Genomic DNA, 19,525 nt, shown 5'->3' with positions numbered 1-19,525 from the left:
TTTCCAGGAAGACCGTCATCGCTACTCCGCACTGATCCCAAAAGACGGTAAGCGTGACCTTTATTGCCGAGGGTTGAACCCTTGCCTTCATAAGGGGTTGGTGAGTCGAAGTACTTCCACTGAATAAACTGGACTTAAAGTCACCAGGTCATAGTGATGAATCCATGTTTCATCCTGTGTGACATGTCTGTAAAAAAAGGCTTCCTGGTTTTCTTGGCACATGTCTAAAAGAGCCTTTGAGCAATAGACTCGTTCCTGCTTCTGGAAAAGCGTGAGCAGCCTGGGAATCTACCCTGCACAAACCGTATGCATGTGCAAATGGTCGTGAAAGATGTTTTTCCTCAGATCCTACACTTGATATTTTGTACTAACTGGCGAACAATTATACCACAGGGGGTATTCGACTGTACATTAAAACCGGATGCTGCACCTCTGCAACGACCCATTTTCCACTGTACAGTTTCCCAGGGACAACCGGGCTTCACGCTCATGCTAATTACAGACAAAATTTGGAACATAACGGGCTTAAAGTTTGTGTGTCGACAGATAACACTTTCTTGTACCCTTAACCACTATATTTATGATGTGACATCCATTCATTCACTTTATCGGGATCATTAACTGTCGCCTTTGAGCTCGCGTGATCGTGCCTTACCCGAAAATATCTAAATCTGTCAATCACTGTAATATGGATGTTTTTCTTCATACAAGTAGACCTTTTCTATGCAGGCATAATGCAGAATTAATTATATAAATGGCCAATGCATGTATTGTGAATGTTTCAAACCCTTGATTTGACTGAAACTTTACTGTACGCTAAAGGGACGGTGCTAGTGTCTCAGGCTGTGACTGTACGGATAGTTGCGCTTTTACAGAGTGACTGTGTCCTGTGATAGGTATTCGGAAAATACCAGGTGGGCATCTGTGAACTTTTGCAGGTTAATTTGGAGTCACTACTATGCACATGGTTAAGATTCAATTATCCAACAACGTGTTTACTAATTACATCACAGTCACGACATATGCTATGTTTTGAACACTCATTTAGTTAAAGTTAACATACAGGTGTATGTGGAATTATGTCTTGTCCATTTCCAAAATAACCGTTTGCTTTAAGCGGTATGGTGTACTGCACGGCTTAAATTATTTTCAGAAATGGGTGTTGAGGCCCTAGACGAGTATTTGCTTAAATTCGCCACAAGTTGTCACAAGTACCTATTAAAGCTAAAACTAGCACACTCCTATGCGATGGATGCGGGAGAAGTTTCAGAACTAAGAATGGCTTGAAACTTCAGTCCGACAGCATCAACAAGAACATATGGAGATTCGAACGTGTTGTATGTAATAAGAAATTCAACCAGCTGTGGAGTTACAAATCTAGAGTAAATCAACATCGTGATTCAAAGACCAGAGAAGTGTCCAGGTTGTAAGAAATCATTCTTGTCATAGAAAGACCTTGCGCGCCATCGCAAGACCATTTCGGGTAAGACCCGTGAAGATCCGGGGTAGAATAGGTCTTCAGCAACCCATGTGCTTGCCATAAAAGGCGACTATGCTTGTCGTCAGAGGCGACTAACGGGATCGGGTGGTCCGTTTCGCTGACTTGGTTGACACATGTCATCTGTTCACAATTGCGCAGATCGATGCTCATGCTGTTGATCACTGGATTGTCTGGTCCAGACTCGATTATTTACAGACCGCCGCCATATAGCTAGGATATTGCTGAGTGCGGCGTAAAACTAAACTCACTCACTCACTCACTCATTTCGGGTAAGTTTGACACCGGGGATTGTGATGTCTCTCAGAGTGTCATGGCAAAGGATCACATGTATGAACACAAGAGATACTACCACCATGGTTAAATGTACAGGCGCCGAAGTTCGGGCAGCGTTTGAACAGACAGAATATTTTGACAGACAATCTTATAGATAACAACCTATGATTATGTCACAATATACCAAAATATTGAAAATGACGTAATTTTCTAGATTTTGACCTCCATGTAGATTTGTACATCGATAAACCAGAACATAAATTTTGACTGCAAGAATTCCCATGTTTGGGACAATTTCACAGGTTCGATCCGTTTTTCGTCCATTCATCATTAGAATTTAAATATTCGTTGAAATGATTCTTGAAGATGACACAATGAAGAGACAATGAAGAATATTTTCACATAAATACAATCGAATATTTCTGATAGCATGGTCATTAGGGCATGCAAAGTCACAATTATTTTTAAGTTTCGTTGTAATCGCTAATGCATAAATTATGATTATTGAGCAAGAATAGCCAAATAGTATAGAAAGATTATGAATAAACATCACGATTTTTTTTTATTCAAACTAAACTTTCAATGTATTTGAACTTATAATTACATCAGAGGTGCCCGGACTTGGTGAAGTTTGCCCTAGGTGTGTTGTGTACTTGGTTGTCATGGTTAACTTGCCAGTTGTAAAGAATCATGTATAGCAAATAATGGTTTCATAATAGTGATGTTCACAAATTCTGCGATGAAATTGAATATATCATATATTAAGTGAAGTTACGTACATCACTTAAGTTGTGTTACTTGTTGTTACGTTAATATCGGTTTTCAGTTATTCCCGTGTTGGAATAATGTTTGGCTATTTCTCAGTAAAAAAAAATGATCTGCCCCTCAGTTTGAATAATGCTTGGTAGCAATTTGTTGATTTCCTTTATCAGTGAGTCATCATCATATTCTACCTCATTTGCACCATCAGTGTTAGGAATGACTGAAACGATGTTTGATTCATAACTGACAGATTCGTCAGACAACGTTTCGTGTGAAGTACACTGTTGCTTCCACTGGTCGATTGATATCTCGAATTTTTACTGTGAGCAACTCGCGATCAGGGATACATGTTTGGTCATTTTTAATCAGATCAGCTGGAACAATGGTTTGAAAGTTTTTAGACTCAAGTTTGATCTACTGGTGCTACAATCCAAAAGTCGATGTCGGACCTTGATGAGCGTCAATAGAATGACAAATAATAAAATAGTGTCAAAGTCCGAAACATAACAAGAGTACAATCGTAGCAATGGAAAGTCGCCATCAGTAATTGGAGAAATGTAGTATGCATTTAGCCTGAAAATGAAAGAAAACACATTGTAACAGGGATTTTGTTAAAATACATGGCATCATTATCATGCAACTCCCGGTACAGTACAGGTGCAACAGCCATCAGAGCGTACAGTCGATATTTTGCCATGTTTTTCGCTAGATGTAAAGAAATTAAGCATTATAACTTCACACGGGACTTTGAAGAGGACTTTGTTGTAAAAGTAAACACAAGCACGGCGTAGTCAGCACTTGAGTAATATCAGGAGTAAAACAAACTTTTTTGCGATCGCTACGTCAGCGTCTGTCGGGGAGCCGCTTGAAATTTATGACAAGAATAGAAACATTATCATTATAATCTAGTTCCAAATATGTGGAGAAAGACGCGATATTGTCATATTTAAAATGTTGTATTTATCAAAGGCGGGGAATACCTTAAACTAACCGAGAACGCGAAGCCTGGTTGGTCCCTGGAAAACTGTACAGTGGAAAATGGGTTGTTGCAGAGGTGCAACATCCGGTTTTCATGTACAGTCGAATATGCCCTGTGTATACGTCGGTCTTCTAAAATGACAGCCGCCACTCTTGCTGGATGGTGTCTTCATCATTGGCAGAATGGGGGCGTCCAGGAATGGCAGCCGTTTCAACAGATGCTCTGCCACATTTGAACTGGCCCCGCTGTGTTTAACAACGTCATATGACGGGGAAGCACCCATAAGTTTCTTTCATTTCATTGAAGGTCTCTTTTAGCATGCGATCTTTTTAATATGAAAAACTTCCCACCATATAAAGGAAATGAAAGCAGCAACATTCGTTCTCTAATCACAAGAAACTTAACCGTAGTGCGATTCCGGTCTTCAACACACATGTGTTGCATAATTACTGTAAGTTAATACTAATGCCAAATATTCGCAAAGCAGTGTATGTATCCTATCTCACACGCGAAGGTAAATATAACAACACAACAATAAAAAATAATTCCCAACGGGGGCAGGAATATTTCATGAATTGTATCTCTAAAATTTATATTTGTCGATAATTTTCTGAACGGAATGTGGTTATTTTTCGAAAACGATCCACCTGATCCCTACGAACGTGTAAGTACAACAAGAGGTCTAAATGGGTATACAGTATACCGGTGTGAAAGACGAACCTGGTATAAACACGCGAAGGTAAATATAACAACACAACAATAAAAAATAATTCCCAACGGGGGCAGGAATATTTCATGAATTTTATCTCTAAAATTTATATTTGTCGATAATTTTCTGAACGGAATGTGGTCATGTTTCGAAAACAATCCACATGATCCCTACGAACGTGTAAGTACAACAAGTGGTCTAAATGGGTATACAGTATACCGGTGTGAAAGACGAACCTGGTATAATTAAGTATAGCCTGGGCTAACAGAAATGTATGATACTAATAGGGGTGAAGAACGTTCGAGTAGCATACAGTGTTATCAACATTGAATACTTCTTTCCTGATTTTATACTGACCCCCAGACCCACTGTTGAGAAGAGCAATAAAACGTGGAGGCTTTCAGGAAGGTAGCCAGGTAATATTATTGATACACCGTCAATGTATGTATGTATGTATGTATGTATGTATGTATGTATGTATGTATGTATGTATGTATGTATGTATGTATGTATGTATGTATGTATGTATGTATGTATGTATGTATGTGTATGTATGTGTATGTGTGTGTGTGTGTGAATGTACATGTGTGTGTGCCTGTGCCTGTATGTCTACGTGTGTGTTTATGTCTGTCTCTGTGTATCTCTGTGTGTGTGTTTGTGTGTGTCATAGAATATTGTGTCAGTCAATGATGTTTCATATTTTGTTAAATTAGTAAGAATTGAGGAGATATAAAACGTGATTCTCTTCATTTTTCAGTTTGTAAGATATGGCGACTTTAACATTATTGCTCATCTGTACATGGTCGATACTGGTGCAATCGTCAGGTACGTTTCCGATGTTTTGTTGGAAAATAATACATATTGCAATACCCCACTGGTCGATCCTATCGTCTTTCTATTCTAGAGTGGGGTTTCAGGTATGTTGGCATAATCATCCTGCGTCAAGCATGATTCTGAATACACCTTGACTAACGGGATCGGGTGGTCAGGCTCGCTGACTTGCTTGACACATGTCATCGTATCCCTGTTACGTAGATCGATGCTCATGCTGTTGATTGTTTGATTGGCTGGTCCAGACTCGATCATTTACAGACCACTATCAAATATTCTCATGCCACGCCTTACAAATATTGACCGTGCATGTTCCCGACGTCGTCCTTATGTTGGACCGATTAGGATGAACAGTTTGAACCATCTACACTGGGCAAATTTGCACGTGTACGTGGAACAATTTCCTGCAAAATGGCTAGTTTCTGTTAATTTTAAAAAATGACCACATCGTGCTACTGTTTACTTAGGTGTAGGTGCATCTTCATGCCTAATACTGTTTCAATGTGGGTTCATTACGTCCATAAAGCTGATTTATCTACTAACAACTCAATTTGTTCTATATGGGTATGTTGAGACATAAAGTCATACATATGAAGTACATTTTTTTAATAAGTTTAACTTCTTTTGGTTTAGACGATCTCCCGAGAGCTAGCATAATTACCGGGGCTTTCAATTGCCGACCGTACAGAGTTTTTGTGGGGCAGCAATATGTCAGATTCACATGCCAAGCGACGTCATCAGATGCAGAACGGGTGACGTCATATTTGTGGACGTTTCGCGGTGCTCCAATATCATTAGCAACAGGGAGAGTACTCAACCTCAGTCCTATCACCAGGAACAGCGGTGGAAGCTACACGTGTATTGGGAGGCATGTTACGGACACTTCATCACCTGTTATTGTAGATGCACAGTGTAGGTAACAAAGAGTTTCTTCAAAGTGTTATTGAAGATGCATATGTTCATATAATTAACGGTGCAAAAGGAACTACACTCATTATTCATGTGAAACGAATGTGCGTGTGCATATATGCTAGTCAGGTATACGTTGCATCAAACATTTGACATGGGTTAATTTTATCGATGAATATAATGAAATTTCAATCTTTATTTTGATGACAAATCTTTATGGATGATCAACTTCTTTATTTTATCAATGGTGACGTTTCGGTATAGATCCTTATACCGTTTTCAAGCCTGTACTGCTTGAATCTAGACCGAAACTTCGCCATTGATAAAATAAAGAAGTTGATCATCCATAAAATCTTCTCATCTCTAAACCACCAACTTCTAGAATGCCACTCAAACTGATAATCTGTATTTTGTTCTAAACAAGGCATGTTACTATCTTCATGATAGTTTATAGACATATGCATATCAAGTATTTCAATGAGACAATAAAGTTCGGTTGTTGATATATATTTAAAACAGGGTTTCTGTTAGATTCAAAATTAAAAAGAAAACATGATGCTCTCTTAGGAGTTGAGTGATATATACTTTGTGTCAGTGATTATAGCTGAGTATGCATAAAACAACAAACAAATCACATTGTTCACATTTTACTTCCAGACGGCCCAACGGTGCAGGCTATCAGGTCAGTCTCTGTCACGGAATTCCAAAATCTCAATGTGGCCTGCTCTGTCGAATCAAATCCGGTGGCAACAGTGAAATGGACACGGAAAAACAATGCCCAGTTTACTCCTCAGACTGAATCTACTCTGGCCATAGCTAACATACAGAGATCACAGGCAGGGACATATGTGTGTACAGCTACCAACACTCTCAGGCCTTGTGGGAGGACATCTGTAGTGAGATCTGACTCTGTGGAGGTGACAGTGGATGTACAGTGTAAGTATCATTGTTAGAATACTGGACATATGTGTGTACAGCTACCAACACTATAGATCCTTATACCGTTTTCAAGCCTGTACTGCTTGAATCTAGACCGAAACTTCGCCATTGATAAAATAAAAAAGTTGATCATCCATAAAGTCTTCTCATCTCTATACCACCAACTTCTAGAATGCCACTCAAACTGATAACCTGTATTTTGTTCTAAACAAGGCATGTTACTGTCTTCATGATAGTTTATAGACATATGCATATCAAGTATTTCAATGAGACAATAAAGTTCGGTTGTTGATATATATTTAAAACAAGGTTTCTGTTAGATTCAAAATTAAAAAGAAAACATGATGCTCTCTTAGGAGTTGAGTGATATATACTTTGTGTCAGTGATTATAGCTGAGTATGCATAAAACAACAAACAAATCACTTTGTTCACATTTTACTTCCAGACGGCCCAACGGTGCAGGCTATCAGATCAGTCTCTGTCACGGAATTCCAAAATCTCAATGTGGCCTGCTCTGTCGAATCAAATCCGGTGGCAACAGTGAAATGGACACGGAAAAACAATGCCCAGTTTACTCCTCAGACTGGATCTACTCTGACCATAGCTAACATACAGAGATCACAGGCAGGGACATATGTGTGTACAGCTACCAACACTCTCAGGCCTTGTGGGAGGACATCTGTAGTGAGATCTGACTCTGTGGAGGTGACAATGGATGTACAGTGTAAGTATCATTGTTAGAATACTGGACATATGTGTGTACAGCTCCAAACACCCTCAGGCCTTGTGGGAGGACATCTGTAGTGAGATCTGACACTGTGGAGGTGACAGTGGATGTATAGTGTAAGTATCATTGTTAAAATACTGGACATATGTGTGTACAGTTACCAACACTCTCAGTCCTTGTGTGGGGACATCTGTAGTGTGATCTGACTCTGTGGAGATGACAGTGGATGTACAGAGTAAGTATCATTGTTAAAATACTGGACATATGTGTGTACAGCTCCAAACACCCTCAGGCCTTGTGGGAGGACATCTGTAGTGTGATCTGACTCTGTGGAGATGACAGTGGATGTACAGAGTAAGTATCATTGTTAGAATACTGGACATATGTGTGTACAGCTCCAAACACCCTCAGGCCTTGTGGGAGGACATCTGTAGTGAGATCTGACACTGTGGAGGTGACAGTGGATGTATAGTGTAAGTATCATTGTTAAAATACTGGACATATGTGTGTACAGTTACCAACACTCTCAGTCCTTGTGTGGGGACATCTGTAGTGTGATCTGACTCTGTGGAGATGACAGTGGATGTACAGAGTAAGTATCATTGTTAAAATACTGGACATATGTGTGTACAGCTCCAAACACCCTCAGGCCTTGTGGGAGGACATCTGTAGTGTGATCTGACTCTGTGGAGATGACAGTGGATGTACAGAGTAAGTATCATTGTTAGAATACTGGACATATGTGTGTACAGCTCCAAACACCCTCAGGCCTTGTGGGAGGACATCTGTAGTGAGATCTGACACTGTGGAGGTGACAGTGGATGTATAGTGTAAGTATCATTGTTAAAATACTGGACATATGTGTGTACAGTTACCAACACTCTCAGTCCTTGTGTGGGGATTCTGTAGTGTGATCTGACTCTGTGGAGATGACAGTGGATGTACAGAGTAAGTATCATTGTTAAAATACTGGACATATGTGTGTACAGCTCCAAACACCCTCAGGCCTTGTGGGAGGACATCTGTAGTGAGATCTGACACTGTGGAGGTGACAGTGGATGTATAGTGTAAGTATCATTGTTAAAATACTGGACATATGTGTGTACAGTTACCAACACTCTCAGTCCTTGTGTGGGGACATCTGTAGTGTGATCTGACTCTGTGGAGATGACAGTGGATGTACAGAGTAAGTATCATTGTTAAAATACTGGACATATGTGTGTACAGCTCCAAACACCCTCAGGCCTTGTGGGAGGACATCTGTAGTGTGATCTGACTCTGTGGAGATGACAGTGGATGTACAGAGTAAGTATCATTGTTAAAATACTGGACATATGTGTGTACAGCTCCAAACACCCTCAGGCCTTGTGGGAGGACATCTGTAGTGAGATCTGACACTGTGGAGGTGACAGTGGATGTATAGTGTAAGTATCATTGTTAAAATACTGGACATATGTGTGTACAGTTACCAACACTCTCAGTCCTTGTGTGGGGACATCTGTAGTGTGATCTGACTCTGTGGAGATGACAGTGGATGTACAGAGTAAGTATCATTGTTAAAATACTGGACATATGTGTGTACAGCTCAAACACCCTCAGGCCTTGTGGGAGGACATCTGTAGTGAGATCTGACACTGTGGAGGTGACAGTGGATGTATAGTGTAAGTATCATTGTTAAAATACTGGACATATGTGTGTACAGTTACCAACACTCTCAGTCCTTGTGTGGGGACATCTGTAGTGTGATCTGACTCTGTGGAGATGACAGTGGATGTACAGAGTAAGTATCATTGTTAAAATACTGGACATATGTGTGTACAGCTCCAAACACCCTCAGGCCTTGTGTGGGGACATCTGTAGTGTGATCTGACTCTGTGGAGATGACAGTGGATGTACAGAGTAAGTATCATTGTTAAAATACTGGACATATGTGTGTACAGCTCCAAACACCCTCAGGCCTTGTGTGGGGACATCTGTAGTGTGATCTGACTCTGTGGAGATGACAGTGGATGTACAGAGTAAATATCATTGTTAGTCCTATAATGTGTCTCAGGACTAACATTGCTACATGATTCATAAGTTTAGAGTTTTTTATTTTCCCATTACCAGATAATTTGAAAACAAACCCGGAGATTATGAATTCTGACTCGAACCACATGTGCTGCAATGTAATTATTGACATTCTATTCACGTTTGTGATTTCCTAAGGGCATGATAACATAGATTTCGGTCAGTGTCTATTATCTCATCACAATGTATGTTCCCTCCATATAGCATATGTCCCAAGTTTCTGAATTCTCAAATAGTGGACAGCAAGGGTAACAAATCAATTAGAAAATATCTCTTTTCGCCATATGAGTATTTGAAATAATCACCGGTTCACAGACGTTGAACAGCATACACCTTAGACGGGGAAATCGTTAAAATAACCCGGATAACATACAGCAATGAATAAAGGCTTTACCATCTGCGGAGTCACTCATGGCAATGTTGATTCCAGATACTCTTGTAGTTCCTGAAATTATGGCACAGTTTAGGTAACTGTGATGTACATTGATATGACTGTGTTGATGTGAATGTCATTGTATTTGTTTGTTTCACAACGGGAATGATTTTTGTTTCAAGAAACACGAAGGTCATAGCGGTCCACAGGATCTGGATGCTTGAATGTTGTGACATATTATTCTTGATGACAATTTCATTCATGTTTTGTTTCAGATAAGCCTAAAATACGTACCCTGTCCGTCAACCACGCAACAAACCAAGTGACTGTTTCTGAAGGTGACAGGATCACACTGAGGTGTGAAGTTGACAGCAATCCACTCTCGACCCTGAAACTATTATTTGGACGCAAAGAGCTAACAACGACATTCAAGTCTCTGACGGTGGAGTATACATGGGCAGCTGATTGTAAACACACAGGGAGATACTCATGTGAAGCTGAAAACAGTGTAGACGATCCTGCTAGAGGCTATTTGGAACTTTTCGTAAGATGTAAGCATTCAGGACAAATATTACATTCGTCATAAATAACACTCACTGAATTCAGTAGTAACGGGTTTTTTGTTTTGATTTGTTTGTTTTTTTGTCACTAGATACTCACAAAACATTGCACTAAAATCAGAATATATACATATCTTTAATGATAACGTTCCTGGATAGTTCTTAACCTGCCACTGGGCAAAACGAATGTCCTTTAAAAAAGTAAATCAAATACTATCATGAGTTAGTTCAGATCAAATGGCTAAAGTAGTTCTTTGGTCTAGAGAATCCATAGAGTTTCACTGTATCCTATACAAGTATCCTCTTTCCAACTAAAGGTGCGCCCAGACCTGATGAGATGTCCCCTCTACACCGCAAATACGTATCATCACACGGTGGCAATGTAATACTTTCAATCACAATCCTGTCATATCCTCGTCCAACAATCATTTGGATGAGACCAGAAGGATATTACCCGAACAATCTATCATCCTTGTCTGGAGAGACCAGTACCTCGGCATTGACGGTGGCATCCACTCTAAACCTGCAAGACTTACAAGAAGACGATTTTGGGTTGTACCAGGTTCACGCAAACAACGCCGTGGGGCAGAGAGTGGAAACTCTTATTCTTGTATCACAAGGTAATGTATATTTGAACACATGCAGTTAACACATAAAGAGTCAACTCGTAATTTAGCTTTCTATATAAGCATATTAAATTGTAAATGCAGTGAAACCTGCCCACACTGTTACCTGTCTTATCCGGCACACTGCCAAAACCGGCATAAAATTTTGGTCCCGCCATTTTAGAGCTATATTATAATCATTAAAACATTGTGTATTCCGACACCTGTCCATTCCGTATTGAATGCCACAATTAAATTCAACGATGATTTTGTACGTATTTCCAACGACAGGCCCTCCACTTGCTCCTACCGATGTCACAGTACATGCTACGGATTCGTCCTCACTGAATATTGCATGGAAACAGGAGTTTAATGGAGGGTCGGTTCAGATCTTTACTGTTGAGTATAGCAAAGACAAGAGACACTGGGCTGAAGCTGGGTCTTATGAAGAAACAGGAAGAGGGAAGTACCACCATGTTGTTCTCAATGATCTCGATTCTGACACGACATACTACGTGAGGATCATTACAAGGAACATATACGGAGACAGTATACACACTGTATCTGTTGAGGGGAGGACAGAATCACATTTAAAAGGCATGATAATGATTCATTTGGCTTCTTTCTCGAAAATTCAAGAATTATTTATTGGCACTTAATATGCATTTGCATCTATGAATTTTATTGTATAACTCAATCAACAATAATAACTTCAAGTTCTTTAACATAGGTACACAACATTTAGGAGTGCATGCATATTCCTTCATCAGGTGATTGAATGCTAGGATGCAAGGACCATATTCCTTCATCAGGTGACTGAATGCTAGGATGCAAGGACCATATTCCTTCATCAGGTGATTGAATGCTAGGATGCAACAACCTTATTTTTGTATATGTAAGAGTAACACAAGTGGTAAGAAGACAAACCTGGTAATTAAACAAGGGACGCCTATAGTTACTTATCGCTGGTTGGTGATTAGCAATGTGAAGAATGAAAGAGAAAGAGCATTCTCTGAAATATTCTGTTCCTCATAATAAAGAAGTTGACATCCAAAAATTCTATGTTTCATGTCTATCACTAATAGACTCAATATAATAGCAACCTTGCTGTAATATATAGGTAAACAAAAACACGTCATGGTTGTCCAAAGCTGAATAGTCATAACAAGAATATATAATATTCTCTTTCATTCTTCTCAGCAAACAGAAAAAAATAATTGTCCTGCTGAAATATGACACGTATTTGTGGCTACAATTATTATATCTAAGGAAACGTCATGGTTCATCTTGTTTCAGACCCAGCCGTCATAGCAGGGATATCTATCGGTGTAGTTTTACTGATAGGTAATGCAGTCATCATCGTCTTATCCAGGAAGTCTCTCACGTGTTTTGAGGAAACCAAGTAGGTCTACTTACGGGTAATACACAGGGTGTACTAACTATGACTACACATACAACGGATCATTTAATCATGGATATCTAATAGGTTCCCTTTTCGGAGTTATTATTCTGATGGAATCCTTTCCTAGGGTATAACATTATTTATTGATCATTATTCAAAATTAATTCTTTTATATTTTATTTTTATTTCAAGATTGAATATAAACACACACGACACTCACTGGGACTAACTGCTCGTTGAGTGATAACCAACGTTCAGATGCCAATCCACAAACAATCATAAGAATATATTGCATTACTTTTAGCTAATGATATGTACTTGAGATTGTTGTTATCTTAAGGATGTTCACGTAGTCTTGATTCACATATTGTACTTTAGATGATTCTCCAGTTGCCTTAAGTATATTTCCTTTGCACTGTCCACAAGTGCAATTTCACTTCTTACGATTGTAGCGCATTAACAATACAGGTGACAAAACGTGGTCAAAACATTATAACATGCAGAGATATACACTAAATATAGAGTACATTATTTTCGTAACGTAAAGCCTTTGTATAATAGATTTAAAATGGTTTCAGGAATGAAGGAGCATCACATACAGGCGCAATGCAGAACACCCAAGGTATGATTGCGAATGAATTGTAAATCTCATGTTCATGCACTGTATTACACTGTCGCCCGTTTGCTGTGACACAGCCGTTCAACATACATTCCTTCCCTTCAGCTGTGCCAAGCGCATTGCAAATTGAACTGTTACAATAATGTTGACTAGGACGTTGTTGCGACGATTGATTATTCTTTGAATGGCATTTAGAAGTGATACACATAATGGCAGCACTTTTATATGGAAGTCAAATTCTTTATTGTGATAGACACGACGTTTCTAAGTATATTCTCACTCCTTCATCGGGTGAATGAAGGAGTAAGACTATAATTAGAAACCTCGTGTCTATCACAATAAAGAATTTGACTTCCATATAAAAGTCTCGCCTTGACGATAATTCAATTTCCCACAATGACATGTGTCATACAGCCGTCAATTATGCATAATCCTTTTCAACTCCCCATAGATATACCAACATATTTTTATCTATTTTTGTTGCACTTATAAGGTTTTCTTTGACTTATCCAATAGATGCAAGTATTTACTCTGGCCTTCAAGACAACGAGTGTGACAAACAGATATACACAGGACTGAAATCCTTTGAAAAATCACCCACGGAATGTAAGTTAGACATTTGGAATTAGCACATAGTCGATTATATAACATTTGTTCTGTAATGCCTCGTACTGGAAATCTGACCAGACGCTGGTCATAGAGGCACTGACCTCATGTTAACACATGAGACCTCAATCTCTGCAAACACCAGAATCGTTCTGAGGGTTCTTTCTTGTGACCTATTCTTTCAGGTAATTCGGAGTACCAAGGTCTTCAAATGAGGTCAACACAAGTCTACGAGGATCTGAACATATCAAGCATTAAGACCCCAACTGAACCAAATGCAGGTAATTTCAGACGTCAACATTATAAACGAGAATAACGTAATGTGTGTGTCATCAATTCAAATCTTTAAACATATTTTTTTTATTTTAAAATAATTTATCTATCTTTAACTGTCATTCATTTTCATATTGTTCAGGTGATCTACACGTATATGAGAACTGAATCTTCGATCGAGGAAACAGAAAAACACCACTGACATCTGTTGTTGAAATCTCAAAAGGGCTGTGGTTCCACTCTTATGCAATCACGGTTCGCACCTGACTTTCAGTAAAAAGGCATTGTTCACTGGCCTTTTATATTCGTGCTATCACTTTGGCAACGGTCACTTTGACACATGTTCAGGTGTGGTGAACGACAGGGCGTGAATTGGATTATGACTAAAACGGACGATCTTTTCAACTCAAAGAATGTCATAATTCCAAAGGCCGGATGTTCTATTTTGGGGGGTTATTTGTGTTTCAACCGGGAAGGTAACCATGGTTCTGAAAGCATGGTGTTTCCTTGTTGTTTGATCCAAGTTGAAAGGCGACTGAAATGGGCGCTCATTGGTCACCATGGAGCACTTGTTGAGTTGATAAATAGTTACATCCTTGTTGTAATGGCAAATGTCCAAATATGGTTTTAATGGTGCATATATTGTGCAAAGGCATTGCAGTTAGAGTCACATGCATTGGGGTGACTGAGTCATCTCATTTGTGCAATGTCAGTAATAGAACACGTGTATGTATTGATGTCGTTAGGGATCAAACCATATGGTAGTTAACTAAACATCTATTCATGATCACACAATTAACTTACCGACTTTACAAGTAGAAAGATATTTGTCAAAAAATGACACTGGCATACCCTTGTGCGAAGTCACGTGCATGCACGTGTATAATGTTTCTAACAGGAAAACAATTTAGATAAAATACACGACCATGTGACCAATGTAGAATGAAATTACAATGCCGAAGGTTGTATCTAATAGAAACTGCAAGATCGATGTCCAAACTGCATAACAGTGCCTCTTGTCCTTACCTATTAGCCTTTGCACAAAGAATCATACTATATGCTATGATGACAAAATATCGGTGGTCACAATCGATCTTAACCATTTGCCTAACACCCGAAAATTGTTGTTATATCCATTTAGGGTAATTTATCCCAATATGGAAATGTCTGCCTATGTATGTATTTGTATGTTAAAATAGACCACACGTATCACATTTTGCACTATACAGCGCGGCTGTGTACAGGAAAATTATTTTATCAAATATGGACAGCTTTCGCTGGTAACAGTATAAACTGAACTGTATTATCACGCTCACCATTGTTCTTTTTCACCTTCATCCTACGTATTTGTATCTCGATTTTCCTGTTCCTAAATTGAATAAAAGTCCTTACAATCTGATAAGTTTGGCATATATGGAAAGATCAATTTGATGTTAACTGCTGAATCAGTTATGGAATAAATGCATATACACATTTCAATGGAGTCTCACATACTGCAATCATGAACATGTACAGAAGGCATGATAAGCCAGTGTTTACAATAGATACAAACATAACATAGCATTTATTGCAGTGTCACTTGTATGTTGTTTACTAAACAACAATATAATGACATGCATAGGTCGCATGCGTAGCTAGGAACCAACAATAACCTGTTTAGAGATTTGTTATGAACGTGGCACACCCTAGTCAGGGCAACTGCATAACAGAATGCTTTACTTGGTATTGACATTTGACACTAATACCAAGAAACACTTAGTCACCTGAAGATGACACACATTCTACACATCGGTTCTTGGTAGACACGTCATTGTCATGAAGCCCAAGAGTCGACGAGTTGTGTCCCTTTAAAGTTGTTACTGCGTAGTTAGGTTGCTACGGGCAACAAGGTATCGATCGGTATTACATAACACTGTTGTGGCAACATCACGGTAATCATTACTGCATGCGTCTCACATGCACACCTCCCACTTTACATTGCTTTATAAGGTGTGTCGAGTTGTTCCCCTTTCCCGTCTAGTGCTTGATATATACATATCAAGGTGTTGACAGGTGTTGAGATGCAACACCTGTCAGTGTGTCAACCTGGAGTCGCCTCTTACGACAAGCATGGGTTACTGAAGATCAATAGTCTAACCCGGACCTTCACGGGTCATGTTGACATTGAACAGTGGGACATATGGAAGAATACTTAAATTGTAGCGGTTTAAAATAGATAATTTTAGGTTAATAACGATGAGGCATTAGTGATCAAAATAATGTCCGATGTAATGTCCCATTTTACTTTTACTTTTACCAGCAACTTGAAAATACTTTTAAAACAATGTCTATACTTGTCCTTGGAAATAATGATGAAGTGCCTTTTTAAAGGAACATGATGCTTATTATCAACACGAAATGAATTTTACATATCTATAGAATTTTACATGACGTACATATAGTCTTTCACTTGTTCCTGGTTATTTCAGGAATAACATGCACCTGGACTTGTTATCGCATTTTCCTGTTAATGGAGGATCGAAATATACTGACTTTTCCTCATGGCTCATGTGTATGCTATACATGTATATGTATATCTATATAACATGTACGACAATGGGCCATTGTTCACAACTGCAGGAAAAACGTGACACGGACACAGCAAACAGGAAATAAATAACACGACTGGCAAATGTCCATTTTACAAAATACTAGTAAAAGCTGAAACTTGTAATAGTGGTACGCTCTTTAAATCCTATCGTACGTATCCTGTATATAATTCTGAACATAATGTACTTCCAAACAACAACAAGACATTATCTTGAAAGTCATGTTTTCCTGTGCACGTTACCAGGTCATATTTGTCAGCAAGATACATGTAGTCGTATATTTCAAACGGTGGAAGATTCCAAGAGTTATGTCCCTGAGAACCTCAAATTGCATAGTTAGAGCATTCGTGGTATCGACTAATTCATTGACATTCCACTGTCATGACAACATAATAATAAACGTGTTGCTGGCAAATGCACATATGTTTCACTAGTCGACACCATGTTTTAGGTATGCCCAGCATGTTCATTTATTTAACCTTTATGTATGCATAGATAAGTGGCTAAGGATATTTGATTTGCATTAGCTGACCAGTAATGCTGTAATGTAGCGTTTGGTTGTAATAGTTTCCTTGAATGGTGGCGTTGCCTGACATGGTACTACGTAATCGGTGCTAAGCGTTTCAAGACCAGCAGGACTGTCATGAGAACCACAAGGTTGTACTGTTGATCTGGCATGTTCCTGCATCAGCTGGAACCAGCCTCAGAGCTACCCTTTGACATTCCTCCAGGATCGGAATTCTGTTAAAATATAAAAGCATACCGTTGTGACGTACAATACGGAAATCTTGGAACAATCGAGATGTCACACGGGTACCCTTCGGCTAACCTATGTCTGTGGTAAATACAAATGCCAGGCTTTCACAGGAAACAACTTACCACCAAGATCAGTGATGGTTACACTGTAGAGTCACATGGTGCCTTCATCTACCATCAGCTGGAACTAAATCACCTGAACATTTTTCATAAGGATTTCTTAAGCTGAAAATATGATTCATTCCATTACCAATTTAAGACTTTTAACTCTGAAGAATATTCAACATGTTTAAACGTTTACTAATTATGCACATGCCTATCTCGATTTACATGCAGCACACAAATGTAAGTTCCCTATAACGTGACATTCTGCAAAAAATGCCCCTCTAATATTGTGGAAGATGAGTTATATTTTCTACTTAAATGTTTTGCATATAATCATCTACGATAGATTTAAGTCCTATTTTGATTGTATACGCACCCAACTATCCATTTATAAAAAATTGTTAAATTGACATTTTCTATAAATTCTGATCTAATGATTATCCGAAAACGAGCTTGTATATCGCCATTGTGACAGTGTCTTTATGTACAAAGGGCCTGTAGACTTAATGCATTGAAATAATAGCAGACGTATATCTATTACATTTCACCGTAAAAGGTTCACATAAGAAATAATTCTTTTTCCTGCCTTTTGGGTTCAATCAATACACTGGACAAGTGATTTTACATCTGACGCTAAAATTAATTGACATCGCACCAAGGTAGCACGTCGACAGGTGAATGAATGAAACTGCTGTAGGAGTATTGTAGATGTGTGTGTCTGTGTCCCTGTTCGAGATTCACAGCATCAAGGTGTCGATGCATGTGCAGGGATATAACAACATCGGGGTGTCGCAATGCAATCAATGTGTTTTGCAGTGGAAGGGAGATAATCGTACTTAGCTGCATCCACCGCTATTGAGTTGGGCGAAGATACCCCTATTGCTTGCCTTTTCCTGTTTCCAGATACGCGACATAAATCCACAGTTCCAAAAAATACATGTTGGTATGAATAGAACCGTATAAACATACCCTTTCAGTCTATGTTTTCTTTAACACTTCACTGGTTAGAGCCATTGAACGTTTGTTTAAATACTTTAGACACCAAATACTATGTCGTATCAATATTTCACTGTTAACTGTTTCATATTTATCCAACTGCAGGATGTTTGATTCGTTGTACTCCACTTTCTAAAAGAGTCATGGTCTTTCATTGGCATCATGGTATTATTGATGTAGGGTGTTCAGGTGACATTGATTTGAGTCGTTCTGAAGATGATATGTCCGTGGTGTCGGGGTGTTATTGATGTAGGGTGTTCATGTGACATTGTTGTGAGTAATTCTGAAGATGGTATTCACATGTTGTCGGGGTGTTATTGATGTAGGGTGTTCATGTGACATTGTTGTGAGTAATTCTGAAGATGGTATTCACATGTTGTCGGGGTGTTATTGATGTAGGGTGTTCATGTGACATTGTTGTGAGTAATTCTGAAGATGGTATTCCTGTGGTATCGGGGTGTTATTGATGTAGGGTGTTGAGGTGATATTGTTGTGAGTAGTTCTGAAGATGGTATTCCCGTGGTATCGGGGTGTTATTGATGTAGGGTGTTGAGGTGATATTGTTGTTAGTAGTTCTGAAGATGGTATTCCCATGGTATCGGGGTGTTATTGGTGTATGATGTTGAAGTGATATTGTTGTTAGTAGTTCTGAAGGTGGTATTCCTGTGGTATCGGGGTGTTATTGATGTAGGGTGTTGAGGTGATATTGTTGTTAGTAGTTCTGATGGCGGTATTCCCGTGGTGTCATGGTGTTATTGATGTATGATGTTGAGGTGATATTGTTGTTAGTAGTTCTGATGGCGGTATTCCCGTGGTGTCGGGGTGTTATTGATGTAGGGTGTTGAGGTGATATTGTTGTTAGTAGTTCTGATGGCGGTATTCCTGTGGTGTCAGGGTGTTATTGATGTAGACTGTTGAGGTGATATTGTTGTTAGTAGTTC

General features: G+C 39.0%; 1 protein-coding gene and 1 long non-coding RNA gene across 2 annotated transcripts; both read left to right on the top strand.

The window, feature by feature from the left end:
* The first annotated feature begins 10,360 nt into the window (after positions 1 to 10,360).
* LOC124254633 lies at positions 10,361 to 12,235 on the top strand. Its single transcript, XR_006892506.1, has 3 exons — positions 10,361 to 10,625; positions 10,952 to 11,254; positions 11,531 to 12,235. It is a non-coding gene; the product is annotated as an uncharacterized LOC124254633 (long non-coding RNA).
* A 134-nt stretch (positions 12,236 to 12,369) lies between these two features.
* Positions 12,370 to 15,541, top strand: LOC124254614. The gene is made up of 5 exons (XM_046688447.1): positions 12,370 to 12,641; positions 13,220 to 13,263; positions 13,777 to 13,866; positions 14,052 to 14,147; positions 14,282 to 15,541. Exons 1-5 carry the CDS (start codon positions 12,517 to 12,519, stop codon positions 14,305 to 14,307), a joined length of 381 nt encoding a protein of 126 aa, XP_046544403.1. The 5' UTR covers positions 12,370 to 12,516; the 3' UTR covers positions 14,308 to 15,541.
* The last annotated feature ends 3,984 nt before the right edge of the window (positions 15,542 to 19,525 follow it).

This window comes from Haliotis rubra, unplaced genomic scaffold (assembly GCF_003918875.1).
Source record: "Haliotis rubra isolate DU_JTF1 unplaced genomic scaffold, ASM391887v1 Scf578, whole genome shotgun sequence".
Taxonomy (NCBI): domain Eukaryota; kingdom Metazoa; phylum Mollusca; class Gastropoda; order Lepetellida; family Haliotidae; genus Haliotis; species Haliotis rubra.
This window is presented reverse-complemented; position numbering and strand designations above follow the sequence as displayed.

What these genes read in the sequence shown, in the direction of transcription:
- LOC124254614 (XM_046688447.1), top strand. Translation starts at nt 12,517, where the DNA reads ATGGTTCATCTTGTTTCAGACCCAGCCGTCATAGCAGGGATATCTATC. An exon ending in ACGTGTTTTGAGGAAACCAA is followed by an intron (nt 12,642 to 13,219) that starts GTAGGTCTACTT and finishes AAATGGTTTCAG; the next exon opens with GAATGAAGGAGCATCACATA. An exon ending in CCCAACTGAACCAAATGCAG is followed by an intron (nt 14,148 to 14,281) that starts GTAATTTCAGAC and finishes CATATTGTTCAG; the next exon opens with GTGATCTACACGTATATGAG.